This window comes from Chelonia mydas, chromosome 10 (genome assembly GCF_015237465.2).
Source record: "Chelonia mydas isolate rCheMyd1 chromosome 10, rCheMyd1.pri.v2, whole genome shotgun sequence".
Taxonomy (NCBI): domain Eukaryota; kingdom Metazoa; phylum Chordata; order Testudines; family Cheloniidae; genus Chelonia; species Chelonia mydas.
Genome location: NC_051250.2, coordinates 33,364,291 through 33,381,839, shown reverse-complemented (window position 1 = coordinate 33,381,839; position 17,549 = coordinate 33,364,291). Strand labels below are relative to the sequence as shown.

Genomic DNA, 17,549 nt, shown 5'->3' with positions numbered 1-17,549 from the left:
AGTGCTGACGTTACACCACCGCCCCCATTCAGAGCTTCTGACTCCACCCAGCATGTGACGTTGTTTGTGCCCCCCATGAACTTTCCATAGAAAAGCCTTTCCGTGCCCAGGGAAAATGAAATATCCTTAATCCTCACGGAAAAGAGCAGGCAGATGGATCATGCGGGCTGTGAATGTCCAGTTTGGCCAGACCAAGCTAGCGTGCTAAGCATCCAGAAGTCAGGACATGCCCAAGTGAAGGTTGCTGCATAATCTGACCGCTGTTCCCTCCTTGGGCATTAATGTGCAGTTGAATTGCATGGTCACGTATAAGATTCTTCCTGTAGGTCCTCTGCCTCATTGAGTTCCCTGGCTGTGCAGAGTGTAATGAAAGAGGCAGGGTGGGATGTTACTTTTTAAATCCCCTCGAAGCGATTAGCTCCTTTCTGCAAAGTTGATGGCATGTGCTTTGTTCCCTATCTTGCCGCCTTCCACATTTTGCAGCCGGTTCCTTCTTGAGCACAGTCTGCAAAGGAGCTCCCTGCAGAAGACTGCTTCGTTGGCCATCACTCTAGCTCTCTATCAGATCCCAGCATCCCAACAATGCTTGTTGATTCCCTCTCGGTTCCTGTACCCAACCTGTCAGCTCTGGCCTTGCGCCTTTCGATGCCTGTCTTCTGCAGTGCATTGTGCCTGTTTTGTTTGGGGACCCTCTTAGTCTTTGATGCTTCCCACTTGTATTGTTGGCGTGTTGGTGCGCCAGCACTGAGTGTAGGTGCTCTGGCTAAAAACCTGAGCTGCCAGCCGGAGTGGTGCTTGGTATCTGTGCCTGCTCTGCTGTTTGGCCTCCAGATGTCTTTGTTCTATGGAGCTTGCGCATGCTTCTGCTGTGCCAGTGCTTCCCTGGATGTGCTGGTGCCCTGCTCTCTCTGCAGGAAAGGCATGGTGAAGGAGCCCACTCAGGAGCTTCAGACCCTGTCAGTGCTGCAGTCCTGATGGTCACATCATTAAGGTCTTCCTTGGAGCCTAACACAACGTGCTGGGGTGCCAGGCACGTGTGCACATGTTACCCTGAGCACGTAAGACTCATGGAGCAAGTCTGCAAGTCCTCCCTGAGGCACTCTAGGGGGAGACCTGTATGTCCAACTCCAGGCTGGGCTGGAGTGCTCTGGGGAGTAACCTCTCCAAACTAAAGCCTGAGTGGGATGAGACAAGTGTGGTTAAAACAGCATTGCTGCTGTCCCTCATTAGCTTATTGCAGGGCTTGTGCTTTGCGTCAGTGGGATATTACTGTCCTGCCAAAGCTTGTGGAAGCGCCTCTTGGACTTGCTCCTTGTCAGCTTGCCTTACACAGAAGGGGACTCTCCTGTTGCCAGTGACTTCAGCTCGATTCAGAGCGAGTGAGCTTCCGGCCCTCATTCCATCTGCCTTATTGCAGGCTCTTCAAGGGAGATTGCTCTCCCAGAAGATCTCCCAATTCCTCCTGAAGGAGGGGACTGTCCTGCCAGTGTGCTTCCATGTCCATCTTGGGGAGGCCCTCCTACGCTCACACCTGCCTGAATGTGACACGGGCCATCGAAACGTGTGACAGATACCTGAATGTGCTACACCTGTTTTGTGATGGGCCATAACAAATTGGATATAATGGCTTAATTCTCCAACCAGTTCTTTAAAGGACAGCTCATTGCTGTGTGATCCAACCCAGTTTTAAAGAGAACTGGACTAACAAATTCAGTCATGTGCAACCATTGGGGATCCCTGCTTGAGCCATCAGCTTGGTTTGAACCATGGACTTTTGGATCCCAGCACAGATCTCTACCATTTGAACTAAAGGAGTAACTTATCCTCTCTATGGACCAGCCACCAGATGCGGGGAGTTGGCACATTTTGCTATTCTTTTATTTTTTGCTCGTTTTGATGGGGTGTTCACGCCACACTGGAAAGGAAGAGGTTAAAAGTAGCCTAGCAGCCAATCAGGGCCCAGCGGGCTTAAATAAAAGAGAGCTGCAGGGCAGAGCTGGGTCAGTTACTTCAGGGAGCCCAAGGAGAGAGGATGGTGTTCCTAGTGGGCTGCAGGATGGTAGCACCTTGGACAGAGCAGTTAGTGGCAGGGACTGGAGGAGCTAAGAGGTAACTCCTGGCTAGCTACTGGGACTTGCGGGCTTGCGGCCCTGCGAAGAGGATGAAGAAGGTGCAGGGGGAAAACAGATGGTGACACGGCCGAGATGTGAAGAAGATACTGCGTGTCTAGGAGTGAGACAAGTCTGTAGGTGGAGAAGGTGGCGAGAGAGGCACCACCAGGAGAAGGCGTACCAGCTGAGAAAGCTAATGCCTGAGATGATTGGCAGGAGGTGCCACCCTGAGTGAACTCCATCACATTAGGCAGCAAGCAAATGCTGGAGCTCAGGAATTCCTGGTCCGATTCCTGGCTCTGGGAGGGGACTTTGATTTAGTAGAGCAATGTTACAGGAAGCCAAGCCCGTAGATTTGGCACTTTCATTCGGAGAGGCAGGGTGGCTGAACAGAGAAGACTTGGATCTACCATATGAGACCTGGGCTTAGTCTCAGTTTTGCCTGAAGGGTCCATGTGCAATCTGTTACCATATTGTAAAATGAGGGGCTGATACTCGATTGCCTCCTAAGTTAAGGAGTGAGGCTCCGCTCAGTAATAAGGGCTCTGAAGAGCACCGAAACAGTTCGCTAGAGATGTGAGAGAACTCCTGGCTCCCAGCTCCATGCACTTTCTTCTTGGCTACAGAGCGCTTGGGTGGGCAGTCTCCCTTCTCCTCCCCATTTCCCTGCAGGACTACATTGTTGTCTCAGCAGTCCTGAGGAACAGGCAGCTTGGATCATTGGAATGGGGAAAGTCCTGCAAAATCTGGTGTATGTGGGAGCGCTGCGCCGCATGTCAAAAGGTCCCTAGAGTTTGCTGTTAGCTCTAGGAAGGTCTCCTCATTTTAAACCCCATGTGCTGGCAGTGCTGTTACTGAAAGGACTGTGGCTAAGTGTGTCTCTCTCTGCCTTTCACATTGCCAGGACCTAAGTGATTTGAATTAAGCAGGCCATGCCAAGGGTTGAGGCAATACCTTCACTCCAGCCTGTCCTAGAGATCTGTTCATCACAGGTGTTCTGTAACATAGCTGTCACCTGCTCTGCATGTGTTTACTGGGCTCTGCGGCTTGGTTTGGGCTCAAGAAGGGAATCCCAGTTTAGTCTCTGGGCACTAGGGTTTAGTTTCCCTTCTGTGGAAGCCAAACTTTGTGTGTGTGTCTTCATTTGGCCAGTTCTTGCCCCGCCCCCATGCTTCTTTTGGTCCTTGCTGAACTTTCACTCCAAGTGCAGCTAGTGCTCCGACCAGCCTAGAGCAGCACCTTTCCCCGATCACACTGTTGGTGATGGCCTGGTGTTGCTGCTCATTTCAGCTGTGCTGCTTGTTGGGCCACACCTAGAGCTTGCTCTCGAAGAGTGAGAATCCTGCACAAATGACTTCTAAGAGAGGGGAAAACTCACTTCCCTTATCACTCTGTTTCTCCAGAGCCCTCCGGCAGGATTCCCATGGATGCTTGGAAATTCCCTGTTTTAAAGGTCTAGCTTCTCTCGCACACTCCTGGGTTTGTGAATTTCTGAGGCACGCTTTTTTTTGTGCATTGATCAATTTGTTTGCTCTTTGTGGGAGCTTTGCCTTCTCATACGAATTTTCTGGAATGGTCTGAAGGCATCATTTTACCTTGGCAGTGGGTGGCACATAGCTGCCGGCAGGAAGCCTGACTTGTTCTTTAACCCCCTTCCACTGCTCTTAAGAACCAAAGGAGTTCCATCAATCTTCTGCGAAGAGGCAGGAGTGAGAGCCCTGCACAGATAGTATTGGAAGTGAAAGTTCCTCCCGCTGTAATTCTGCTTCTCTGCTATCCTCTGTGAAAACGTAAAGATAATTCCCAGTACATTTCTGGAAATTCACAAGTATGTATTTTTAAAATGTAACTAATACAGGGTGTCTGATACAGAGGAAATATATGTTCTAGTTCTGCAGTCAGACAAATGGAAGTTTTTGATTTTTGCATACGAATGTAAAACTACACATAACGTACAAATTTAGGAGCCAAGTTTCACCTTATTCTCTCCCCCGCCACCATCCTTTTCTATTAAAAATAAAAACCCTATTGAAATGTTTCTGTATTAACTTACCCTCTCTGTATTCCCGAGAACATGCTACATTTTTAAAATTCAGCTACAGCCAGCAATGCTGAGGCCTTCATCATGTTTCAGAAATAGTCCAACCTTTGTCAAAACGACTTCTTTAAAAAATGTGGCTCACTCAGTGCACGTGGCCTCATTCACTGTTCCCCGTCACTTCCAGGCACTAATGGACACGTTACACAGTTACAGCGTTGTAGATTTGGACTAACTCCTTTGGTTCAGTTACTCCGGATTTACATTGGTGTAACCATGAACAGAACAGGGCAAGGATCTGCTGGACCCCTGCATGTTCATTGAGTGCTGAGTGAGGTGGTAAGTCTTGTTGAAATCTTTGTGACCATAAAGACTATAATTTGCAACTCTTCCTTTTTTTAACACTGTGTCATGCTAAAATACCTACATGTGCACAGCCCTCCTGAGCAACAGCCAGTAGTTAAAGAGCATGTGAATGAAATTCTCGCAAACCCTGTACTCCATAGGCCACGCTCATACCTCCCCTCTGTCTAACAGCTGGTATGCTCATGAACTCAACCTCTCCCTTTCTTCTCCATGTAACCTTTACATCTAATTGTAGAAAATTAAGTTTGTAACGTTCGATTCAGTCCAAGCTGTCTCTTAAGATTGTAGGGTTTTGTGGGGGGTTTTTGGACCACGTCATCAAGATTTTATGCTTGGCCTGAGATGAGATTGTGTTTACACTGAGCACAGATGGTTTTGTCTTGCTTCACCAAGTTCCCTGCTTCAGAAGGGCATATGCACCTCTAAAGTTTTGGGAGAGGGCTCTTTGCAGCAGCTGAGCCTGTAAGTTGTTCTTTTGATCTTTCTGGGCTCCTTTAGGTTCAGATCTAGAACCTGCTCTAGTAGCGCATAAATCTGGGTGACCTTCTTTAAAAAAGGCACAAGTGAGGTGGGTGTTAAGCCTTGCTCAGTGCCACAGCCTGATGCAAAATTCTAGGCTGTAGGGGGTTGTCATCCTGCTGGAAAGGTGCCTGTAAGGAACTCAGAATGGCCTGTGAAAAAAAGGGCTACAGCAGAGATCTAGCCATCAGATCTGGCTTTCCCAGATCCTAAGACTCCTGGCAAGGGTAGAGCTCCTCAGGTCCTGGCTGAGTAAAGTGGTCACCTGCCTGGGTGTGCCCATCAGATTTCATCTGATAAGAGTTACAGCAGCACCCAGTCACGGATCTGGTGTGTGCTTGTGAAATCCAGGGATGTGGATTGACCCCTACGTACTCCCCCCACAGGCTCCATTGGAACGCTTCCTGCGAAGTTCTCTCCAGAACAGTCACCTTCTGGCACCATGGGGATGAGTCCTTCTGCAGACTGGTGGTGTCATCAGAGCTGTAGACGGCACTGCTCAGCTCGGTACTATGGCAGTCTTGGCTCCAAGAGTTAGGCACCATCCCATTCTGCTGTAGTTCCGCCTCGGGAGAACCTTGTGCAGGCACAAGAATGGCTTTAGAGCCTCAGCTGTCCCGCTGGACAGCCTCAGGATTTGTGAGATTTAATACACATGGGCACTGGGCACCTCTTAGCCCTATGCTGCTCTCCTTCTGCATTGGTTCCCTCCCCCACTCTGAACCCTAGGGTACAGATGTGGGGACCCACATGAAAGACCCCCTAAGCTTATTTCTACCAGCTTAGGTTAAAACTTCCCCAAGGCACAAATTCTTTGCCCTTGGAAGATACGCTGCCACCACCAAGTGATTTAACAAAGAATCAGGGAAAGGACCACTTGGAGTTCCTATTCCCCCAAAATATCCCCCCAAGCCCTTACACTCCCTTTCCTGGGGAGGCTTGAGAGTAATGTCCTAACCAATTGGTTACAAAGTCATCACAGACCCAAACCCCTGGTTCTTAGGACAATAGAGAATCAGTCAGGTTCTTAAAAGAAGGATTTTATTTTATTTTTTTTAAAAAAAAGGTAAAAATCATCTCTGTAAAATCAGGATGGAAAATAACTTTATAGGGTAACAAATTCAAAAACACAACAGAACTTCTTCTAGGCTTAGTTTCAAAGTTACAAAAACCAGGAATAAACCTCCCTCCAGCAAAGGAAAAAATGATTTATAGGAGAAGGAGTTTTCTGACCTGATGCTTCTCTGCTTCCCAAGAGAACACACACAAAGCCTTTCTTCTCCCCTGCCCCTCCAAGGTTTGAAAGTGTCTTCTTCCCCCATTGGTCCTTTTGGTCATGTGCCAACCAGGTTATTTGAACTTCTTAACCCTTTACAGGTAAGGAGGAATTCTAGGCTACCCTTAGCTGTATGGTTATGACAGGCCTCTTCTACAAGGAGTGAAGCTGAGGTCTCCTCCTAAGATGATAAAGGTTCCTGTGGGGATCACTCTACTGCAGCTGCCTCCTGAGTCCCTGGAGTAAGTGGTGGTGCTTTTAGGGAGCCGCTTTCTCTTGCAGAGGAGGAAAGGCCTCTGGAGAGACAGTCCTTGGAGGCATCCTCTTGACTCCTCTCAAGATGGGACTGACTCGACTGCTTCCTCCAGCCTTTGGAGCTGTCATGGTGTTTCAGGATCTGCTGGGCAGAGTGCCGTCCCTCTAACAGCCAACCCCGGGAAGCCACTCAGGCCTTTGACGTCTTGGAGCTCCAGGCCAAAAAGAGGGAACAGCCCTCGCTGGCCACAGGCATTCCTTTGGAGGGGACTAAAAGGGTCTGGAACGCTTACCTCCGCTTCTGTCGCGTGGGAAATGTCTTCGTCCTTCAGGCTAGATTCTAAGGGAGGCCGGCTTTTCTTTTCTTTTCCAGCATCCAACCTTGGGGCTAACTTGTGGCTGCTGCTGCAAATGGAAAGTCTAGAACAGAGGAGGAGTCATCAGTGTCCAAGTGAGTGGATGTGTTTGGAAGCGAGATTGATCCTTCATCTGCCTGGACTCTGAGAGCAGCCAGTTATGAGGCAGTTATGGCCAGATGAATTCTCTCTTTCTGGTCCAAAGCTGCCCCTTGAGCAGTACGTTTCCTGAGGACAAAAAAATCCCATTCCAGAAGCTCAGACACTGGGTGCCATCCCATGAGTGAATGCTGATGTGCAACTCTTGGAGAGCTGCAGTTACTGGTTAAGTGACTTTATTTTCTGGAGATGTTCCAGGAGGTGTCTGCTTCCCTCAGGTCTTTCTTTGGTGTATCTGGATGTCTCTCTGAGCATACGTTCCTGGCTCAGGATTTTTGGTCACTCTACTGCAGCTCCGGTATAAGCTATGAACTGACCTTGTGAAAGCACAGATCTCTTCGGCTCAGAGGCAGATGTGGTCTTGGGAAAGATGAAAGTCCATGGGTGCATCCCTGAGCTTGAGTCTCTGTTTTCCACAGGAAATTTTCAGTTAGATTCCATAAGGGACACCTAACAGCAGTCCTTTTCAGGAGCTGTCTGCCTGCAGAGGCCCAGACCATTTAGGAAGCTCTTCTGATCCAATCAAAAGACAAGTCTTGCTCTTTGGCCTCAGCTCCTGATGGCACCAGAGGACTTCAAACCAGTCCTGGAACACTGAGTCCTCATGCTTTGTTTTACCCCTACCTTTGCAGACCATTCCCAATATTTTCAGGCATGGCAAGCCATTTCTTCAGACTGCTGGTTCCTAGCGCTCATGGAATGCGGGAAGCCATGCTAATAGCCAAGCCCTCTTTCCCTGTTCAAGGATCCCAGTTACATGAAACTGCTCCAAGAGGAGATCTTGGCCCATTGGAAAGTGGGAGCCATAAAAGGAGTACAGGAACCCGAGCAGAGAAACGGCTTGAGTCCCAGTATCCTTATTTGCAAACGAAACTGAGGCCTGCATCCTATTCTAGACCTCAATGCATAGGACAAATACCCAAGGGAAATCCAATCCTGCTTGGTTTTTCTGGGGAGTGTAACCCCTGCTCTCAGCCCTCAGGACTGGTAGAGGGAGGGCCCTAAGCCTTAGTTATTTTATTTCCACATCTCAAGGCAAAAGTCCAGGAAGCCCCTCAGATTCACAGTGTGTAACTACCAACACCCGGGGGTGCCTTTGGGCTGGCATCCCCAGGGTGTTCAAGCACTTCGCTGTAGATGCAGCCTCTTTGTGTTGTCAAGACCTGCAGGGGTATCTGGAAGACTAGCCTGTGAAAAGGCAGCGTCAATCAGTGGATATGGCCCTGGAGTGGGAGTCACTAGACTTGGGTTCCATACCATACTCTGCCATTCACCTGCTACCTTGGGCAAGTCACTTCACATCTGCTTTAGTTTGGGGTAATGCTACTTGCCTGTCAATGTAAGGCACTTATAGAGCTCGAAGTGAAATGTTCTACGTATACCTTTACCCTGCTTATCCATACTCTAACAGCGGTGGTGTCCATGCCCTGGGGGAGACTTGCTCTCTCTGCAGATCTGAGACAGACAAATCCACCATGGTCCCAACTTTGGGCTTGACCTTCCTGGTAGTCACCGTAGATTCTGGAAAGGCTCTAGTTGCCTTCCTCTAGGATGTCATCCAGGCCAGTGAGCTAGCCACACGCAGGGTAGGTGGTCCGGTGTAAGATCTGAGTCCTAGGCCTGGCAGCCTGCACAACCCCCCTTTCCCAGTGTCATGGCTGCAGGGTGACAGCCTGGTGTGCCCACCAAGCACTCACCGCGTGGACGTGATCGTTCCCCTTCGGTGTCTCGGAGGCTCTCGACTCTAGTGGATGCTGCCACAGAACATCTTGCAGGAGCGTCCTGCTCGTCAGGTGATGAGGAGGATACTTCCAGTCTAGCCTGAGAGCACTTCAACCCACCATTGCCAATGACATGAGTCCTAGTCACTCAGACTCTGGGGCTTGTCTTGTATCTGCAGGTGGGGTCACCAGGAGGTGAACTTGTTTGCTACACATCAGAACAAGCATCCCAAGACCCACCTGAGAGCAGGCAGTGATCCCCAGTGTGGATTGGATCCCTTTTATGCTAGCTTAAACTTTCCTGTTTCCTCTCCTTCCCAAATATTGAGTAAGACTTGTCAGGACAGAGCCAGAGTGATTGTCACTGTCCCAGCGTGGGTGCAGCAGAAGTGGCTTTCCATTCTCAGAGCTTATGGCTCTGTCCAAATGCCATCCATTCACTCCTCCCTCTTCCTCAAGTCAAGATTTCTTATCCTAGCTGGGTAGTGCATCCAGACCTTGCAGCCTGTTGGGTCTCTGAGGTCAGGGGGACCTGTGCTTATCTCAGGAGATCAGGGGAGTGCTGTTAGATTCCAGAAAGCCGCCTGTTAGGAAAGTACCAAATGGAGCTAGATGTTCAAGGTCAAGGCCTTGACTTTGTCTGTTTCGGACTTCTCTCTCTGCAGTTGCCAGGGTTAGCTTTGACAACACAAAAAGCTTCCTTGGTTGCTATTCCTGCCTCCTGTGTTTCTGTGAAAGAGACCTCCCAGTTTGCCCCTCCCCTAGTGAAACCATTAGATGTTCTTGCGAACTTTACCCTTCACTCAGGAGCCAGTTGTTCCATGGGGCATGAACGTGGGGTTATTCAAATTGCCTTGGGCATCTCCCTGTCTGTGCCCCTCACCCTGAAGGGTTTGGAGCTGAAATGCTTGCTGACCAATTCCCCTCCTCTGACATCCCCCAAAGACAGGGTAGTGGTTGGGCCTCATCCCAACTTTGGACAAACCGTGTTGGACTTTCATTATGGCCTTTGATTTCGGTCAGTCGCTGCTGCCTGTCTTCCCCCAAAGCCAGCCTTGGGCTGGGTGTGTGGGAATTTGTGCACCTTGAGGGTTAAGAGCTGGTAGCTACTGCTCAGAACTATGCAGTGTGGAAAGTCAAACCAGTTTGATCTGTGGCCTCTGGAGAAAAATCTGAGTCATACTATGTTGTCCCGAAGGCGAAGTGGGTAAGAGTCTGCGTCTATTCCTGTGACAGGCCATCTTGAGATGACTTGTTTAGCATGATGGCAGCTCATCAGGTGTTTTCTGAAATTTAGCAGGGGCTGCTGTCAAATGCTGCAGCAAAGCGGATGCTGCTTTCTGGGGCTGAGGTTTGGTCACTTTTCACCTGGCAGGGCTTCTCGACCCCTCTCAGCAGAGGTCACTGCTGGCTGCTCTCCTGCAGTGGGCATCTGAGAGAGCCATTGCTGGGAAGGAAGGGATCAGCACAGCTATGCGAGGGCACTGTCCAGAAGTAACTCCTCTCCTTTTGAGGTGGTCTCTCCATGTCCTTTCCTCATCTCTCCTCAGCCTGGTGCTGCTGGAAGCCAGCTGGGAAGCAGTGCTGGATCTGTCTAGCTTGCTAGATTTCCGGTTGCAGTACACATTCACGTGTGGCAGAATTGAAGATTACTTTTTAATGGAAGTTTCTGGCCCTTGTGCTTCTGAAGATAAATGTCCAGACATGAACCAATGCAGAAATTCCTGAGTCTGCAACCAGCCTGAAACAGTAGCAGGGGGAAGTAACTCTCCCACCACCCCTTTCAGTCTCATTGGGTGTTAGCTCAGGCTGATGCATTGGTAAGCAGCACTGATTTTATTACAGATCCTCTACGCAAAGGAATGGATCGGGCAGGGGTAGGCAACCTATGGCACGCATGCCAAAGGTGGCATGCAAGCTGATTTTCAGTGACGCTCACACTGCCTGGGTCCTGGCCACCGGTCCGGGGGGCTCTGCATTTTAATTTAATTTTAAATGAAGCTTCTTAAACATTTTAAAAACCTTATTTACTTTACGTACAATAATAGTTTAGTTATATATTATAGACTTTTAGAAAGAGACCTTCTAAAAACATTAAAATGTATTACTGGCATGCAAAACCTTAAATTAGAGTGAATAAATGAAGACTTGGCACACCACTTCTGAAAGGCTGCCGACCCCTGGGACAGGGGCTGGACCGTGCCACTCCTCTTTGTGCCCACAGGGGGCAGTGAGCCCTCAGCAGAGGGGCAGGCTCAGCTGGGAGGAAAGTGTGATCCTAGAGCAGTGGTTCTCAAACTTTTGTACGGGTGACCCCTTTCATACAGCAAGCCTCTGAGTGTGACACCCCTCCCACCCCCTTCTATTGTAAAGTGTTTTTAATTTATATTTAACACCATTAGAAATGGTGGGAGGCAAAGCAGGGTTTGAGGTGGAGGCTGACAGCTTGTGACCCTCCCCCCAATAACCTCGCAACCCCCTGAGGGGTCCCGACCCCCAGTTTGAGAACTCCTGTCCTAGAGCAATGGGCTTGGTGTCAATACCTATGCAGGCTGGTTAGTGCCTCAAACAAGAGCCCTCCCTGTGCCCATGGGCTTCAGTCCCCAAGAGCCAGCACTGGAGGGCTGGGATGGAAATGGTTCTGAAATCTGAACATAATAGTTTGGTATTTAGGGGAAATTGGTGACGAGCTTCAGCCCAGCTGATTGGCTTGTCTCGGTGAGGTTCTCAAGGTGCTCTTAGCCATGCAAAAGGTTAGAATCTGTGTGAAGGCTGGGCTTTGCCTCTACAATTCTGGACTCCCCAGACTAGGTGGTGGGGATAGCATGGGCATGGCCCACCATAAAGGTCTGAGATCAGCCAAACCTACTGCGGTAGCACCCTGGATTTCTGAGGCTGCCAGCTTTGCAAGCCCTGAGAAGGGGGTGTGGGGTCAGACGTTTCCTCAGTCTCCAAAGGGTTCAAGGGAATGAAAGAGTTATGGACTCATTTCAGCCCTCTCCCCTGGCTGGGAGTGTAGTGAATTACCTCTTTTTTTTGTCTTTGCTTTTTTTTGTCTCCAAATACCTGGACTCGGATCTCATCTCTAATACCAGCAGAATGAATCTCACCTGGCTCCCAAAGCCACCTCTCTGATTTGGCGCCATGTGGACTGGAAGGGAAGGGGCTGTGGGTCGGGATTGAGGGGCATTGGCAGGTCTGCTTGCATCATTTGCCTGCCCCAGTTTATCAATTCTTCTGCCATCCCAGCTGTATGATCCCATAACCTTCTTATTTTTGGAAGTGTCGGGGGTTGCCAGCAGAGTCCAGATTTGTGACCCTTCAGGCACCCTGCCAGCCCAGCCTCTGCTCCTTCCCTAAGGCTGTTGGGTGGTTGGGGAGAGGGTACGTAGATTTGTGTTGTGTGTGGAGGGGCTGGTGATGGTGTGTGTTAGTGCTCTAAGGGTTTGACTTTAGGTTGCAGGTGGTTGGATTGTACCTGGAGGCATCCAGAGGGCAGCTACCCTGCTCTGGAGTACGGCAGAGTTGACAGACTGGTTGGCATTGCAATGTCCTCTTTATCTAGTGCAGGCTGGTGTAGCCAGAGAACCGGTGGGCAGCCAGCAGAGTGCCTGGTTGGAGACCCCAGCTGTGCCCTCTGGGGACTTGCCAGAGCTGTTCACTTGGCTCAGTCCACAGGCAGCTTATGGCTGAGCTCCTACTCAAGGGCGAGGGGTTGGCGGCTCTTGTGAAGGGGGGAGGGGAGGGGTGTGTATGGCAGGCTCCTCCCACAATGTTGGCTGTCGACTGAGTGTTTCCTGGGCATGGAGCCCACGTGTTGGCTCCATTCCCTTTGTTGGGCTGCTGTGACCTGTCCCCTTCAGGGAGCTCCTCCCGCTTCCTGTGCCTTGGAGCTCGTGGGCACTGGATTTACCTGTGCTGGAGGCATTGCTGGGCAGCTTCCATACTCAATGGCGTCTGTCTTTCTCTCCCCAGCTCCTGCCCGCACACGGTCCCCCAGCACCCACCCATCATCCCACTGTGATTGTACCAGCACCACCTCCTTCCCATCACGTCACCGTGGTAACCATGGGCCCATCCTCTGTAATCAACACGGTCTCCACGTCCAGGCAAAACCTGGACACCATTGTTCAGGTACGGGAGCAAATCTGGGAGGGAGGGAGTAGGAAGAACTGAGGGTATCTGTCAGAAGGGGAGAATTCAGGACAGGGCACCTTCCAAGGCCAGGATGGTTCTTGGTGGGGAGAATTTGGGGGCCCCTGGGGGAATGTCTGGGCTTCTCCCCATAACCCCAACACTGAGTGAACCTCAGTGGTGCTTGTGGCTGAGACTCCCATGGGCTCAGGCTTGGAGGTGGGGTTGCTTAGGAGAGAGCCGTCTGAACAGCGTCAGACCTTGCTGTTCCCACCCCGGATGTGTGGGCAGCATCCCACCTGTACTGGGCCCTGGGAGAGCAGTGACGCTTCCAGGAGAGAAGCAGCACTTCTAGTTCTCTTCTAGGCTGTCTCGGGAGGTCTGCCCTGCAGTCGGAGGCATGATTGCTGCAGGTGGAGGTATACCTGACAGCTTTAATCCAGCTGGCTCAAGCAGCATGGGCTTCAGCCCGGATTAGCTGCTAAAGTACGGTCCGTGCCACGGCAGCTTCCCTGCTCCAGTAACCAAGCGAGCTAGATCAAAGGTAGCTTGGGTGCGTGTGCACGAGCTGCGGTCACACCGCATGATCGCAGCATAATTACGTACCCCACGAGGGTCTGCAAACCCAGCTGTGTCCGGTGAGCAGCCAGTGTGATGCTGAGTGCTGGGGGGTAGCCAAGGGCTGCTGTGCACTGTGCAGGCTGGATATCCCAGCCACTCCCCAGCATGGTTCAGTTTTGCAGGGGAGGTTGGAACCAGACTGTGGTGGCATGTGTCTGACCCGGGATGCAGTATGTCTCCATCCAAGGTGCCCAAGGATGGGGCTAGATCACTGGTGCTGCAAAGCAGAGTAGTGGCTAACTTTGGAGACCCAGCCCAGAACTAGCAGGGGAGGAGAGTGATAGCAGCCTTTCTGGAGGAGACTCCTCTGGAGAACACGGGCACCAGGGGATAAACAGGCATAACTGGGTCGGTTCTTCTCCTGATGCTCTCCTCCCTGCCTCCCCCAGGGATGTAAGCCCCTGTGGCCAGGGTTCCCTCTCCACTCCCCTCACTGTTCCTTCCCCTTGGCAGGCAATTCAGCACATTGAAGGGACGCAGGAAAAGCAGCTGCAGGAGGAGGAGCAGAGGCGTGCGGTCATCGTGACGCCCGTCCGGGCGTGCCTGGAGCCCTCCAATTCCGACACCGCCTCCGACACAGAGGGGGATGACAGTGACTCCATGGATCAGAGCAAGGAAGATCCCTCAGGGGAAGGGGAGCTGCCCTGACACCCCCCCCAGCCAGCAGCAGGGAAAGGGGTGGGACTGGGGGAGGGGAATGTCAGAGAATATGCTGAAATTTTTAAAAAATACAATGCGATTTGGGTCTCTTTTATGACCTTTTTCAATACTGTAAATCGGAGTGCTAGAACCAGACACGCTGAAAGTTCATGCTGCAGTTGAAAGCAAACCAGGGGGCGGGAGGGGGTGCTGTGTCAGTGAACCAGCACTGGGGGAGGGTGGGGGGCTGTTTTTAACTAGAGATGGGCCAAAACTGGAACCCAGGATCTGAACTCAGATGAACTGTTTGGGGGTTCGGGTAACTGGGACCTGGAACCAAATCGCCTGTGGTTTTGTAAAACTCAAACCCAACTTACAGTAATCTTGCAAAAGTAGTCCCGGCTTTATCCAGCACTGGTGTGATGGATGGTGTGGCTGGTGCACGGGCGCTAGGCTGTTCATGGGCCTGCCTGAGTTCTTGTTTCTTGTTTGTTGGTAGTTTCTCTATTTTAAAAAAGGGGGAAAAAAAATAAAAATTAAAGGGACACCATCAACTGAAGTCCCATGGCACAGAACAAGTTGCCTACTCTCAAGCCGACTAGTGGAGAATAGAGAGGAATATGTTGAGGTTACTTGGCGCGTTTGGCGATGCTCTGTGTGTGGTCAGTTTCACTACTTCTCCTGCACCACTGGGCACTTCCCCTGAAAGAACCCACACATATGGCAACAGGGGCGAGAAAACACTTTCTAAAACAGGAAGATGGGATTGTAAGGCCACTGGAAGCATTTGGGGGGTGGGGGAGCAGGTGTAGTACTTGAAAGGACTCTGAACTCGCTTAAAAATTGACTAGATTTCAGTTTGGTGGTGTTGCTTTAGATTTAAAAAAAAAAAAAAAAAAAGAAAAAAAGAAAATCCCAACCTTACAAACCCACATCATTTCCAGCCCCGACGGCAGGAGATGCTCAACAAGACGATATCAATTTCATGTTCTTTATTTTTCCTTTGTTTCCTCCTAAAGCACTTAATCCATTTTGTGGGGTCTGCCCGGTCAGAAGAGCTGTTCTGTTCTGTGATTGTGTCGCTTCTGTTTCTTTTTTCTGTTGTGTTTTGGTTTCCTTTCTCCCCTCCCCACCCCCTTCCTGTTTGGCTGTAGGTTTAGGCCAGTGTTGTGTAGAGCCTTGTGGGTATTTGGTAGGTTCCTCCCCGGCCACAACTGTTTCTCTGTTTTTCTTTCATTTTTTGTATTTTTTTTACGATTTTCAGGTCTTTGTGTTCATCGAGAAGCTATTATATTTTGTTAAGAAAGTGAAAAAAAAAAAGGCTTGTGCCTTTGTAAAGAAACAAAATAAAGTTTGTACTTTGTTTTTTAGAATCTCTGCCTAGTGTAAAATCTGTGGGCTATGCATGAGCTATGTAAGCACAGGTGAGGGACGGCTCTGCCTCCCAGAGCGGGCTCCAGTCCTGCAGCTGGTGCCAGGAACTCCATGGCATCTTCTACACCACGTGTCCCATCGCCGGCCCAGGAACTGCATCTGGCCACCTAGCCGCTCGTTCAACCTCTGCAGAATTTTGACTTCCATTTGCCTTGAGCCTCTAGCCTGAACGGCTGTGAAGAAAACCTTTTGAAATGGGAATCAACTAACCTGATAGTATTGTTACCTGAGTCTGCAGCCAGCTTGAAACCCTGGCTCCAGGAGGTGTGAACTCCCCCTCCACTCATAAGCCAAAGGGCGTGTTAATGCTAAAGCGCACTCCTTTTCTGTGCCAGTGGTAACTATTCGGTTGCTGATCACTCACGCGGGTGAGATGAGACGGGTTAAGAATGAAATGCAGAGGGAGGAGAGGATGAGGAATGGAGAGAAGCCGAGGGGAAAACGAATGCAGACCGAGTAACGTGGTGGTGGTGAAGTACTCCCCAGATAGGTCCAACTCCTTAGCTGCTGTAAATCAGCATCATTCTATTGACTTCCATGGGGCTACACCAGTTTAAACCTACTGAGGAATTGGCCTGGGATACCTGACGGCTAATCTTCGTTATCTCACAGAGGCCATGATATTCTACCCCTTAATTTTGTGCCAGCTCCCGCTGCCGTCGGGAACTCTGCTGTGGGTAGATGATGGGACCTGTCGTAAACGTTCTCCTCTCCTGCTCAGGGTTGTGAATCTGAGGCACTCCCTTGGCCTCGCCTTCACGCTAAGATTTTCAAAAATAGCTGTCTCAAGTGAGCGAGCTGCCTGATCCAAGAGCCCTGTGCATCTGCACCTCCCTTTCCTGCCCCTGAGCTGCTGGGTGCTCAGCGCTCATGGACATTCAGCTCCTCTGTGAGCCTAACTTCTTGAAGATCTCTGTGTCACTCAGGCTTTCTGTGTGGGGTGGTAGATGGGCACAGCCACGTGACTGCTGCTCCTGTGCGTGCTCCCACACTCGCTCTTGCAGCTATAGCCCTGACTTTGCCATCCTGTTACTGGATCCTTGGGGGACACCCAAATAAGCTGCATTTCGAAATGCATTACAGCCCCCTCTCCTCAGCAAAGGTTTATGTGAAATGAGTAAGGGTTACAAATCATTCAATCAAAGAACCTCCTCTGTCTTCAGATTTTGCACAGCTGCACATCACTGTAGCATTGGTGCACCTACTGGACACAATAGATAAGCAATAGCAAAGTCCCTAGTGAACTCTTTGGCTCTTTGCCCCCTGTGGGGGTTAGTGGAAGCCCTGCTTGGGATATGCTCTCAGTTTTTGATGGGAAGGAGGGGATGCAGTAGTTAGTGACAGAGGAAGTTTTCAAGTGACCAGCCACCACACTCACCTTGTCTTCGGAAGTTCTTTCTGCCGGATGCCCTTGACTGAGAATGCTTTGACTGCCTTTTGCATAGTTCGATCTGTATTACCCCAGCCTCTAAGTCTCCTGCTTCCGTGGCCCCTTGGTTCGGGTAGGGCCCAGCACTGGGGTACTGTAGAAATCCAGCGACCTGGCAGCAACAACCAGATCAATGTAGTGAGCCCTGTGTATGTGGTGACTTAGCCCTGGTCTACACTACAAGTTTAGGTTGAATTTAGCAGCCTTAGATCGATTTAACCCTGCACCCGTCCACACAACGAAGCCATTTTTGTCAACTTAATGGGCTCTTAAAATCTATTTCTGTACTCCTCCCTGACGAGGGGATTAGCACTGAAATAGACATCGCCGAGTCAAATTTGGGGTAGCGTGGATGCAATTCGACAGTATTGGTCTCCAGGAGCTATCCCAGTGCTCCAGTGTGACCGCTCTGGACAGCATTCTGAATTCGGATGCACTGGCCAGGTAGACAGGAAAACCGCCGTGAACTTTTGAATTTCATTTTCTGTTTG

The 17,549-nt window shown here is 50.3% G+C and overlaps 1 protein-coding gene across 3 annotated transcripts in view; it reads left to right on the top strand.

Moving 5' to 3' along the window:
- Positions 1–15,568, top strand: part of TFAP4 (transcription factor AP-4) — a 34,858-nt gene extending 19,290 nt beyond the window's left edge. For all 3 annotated transcript variants that reach the window (XM_037910585.2, XM_037910584.2, XM_037910586.2), the window contains 2 exons: positions 12,777–12,935; positions 14,010–15,568. In XM_037910585.2, coding sequence (XP_037766513.1) covers positions 12,777–12,935; positions 14,010–14,204 — 354 coding nt within the window. In that variant the 3' untranslated portion in view covers positions 14,205–15,568. The remainder of the gene's footprint in view (positions 1–12,776; positions 12,936–14,009) is intronic.
- Positions 15,569–17,549: the final 1,981 nt, after the last annotated feature.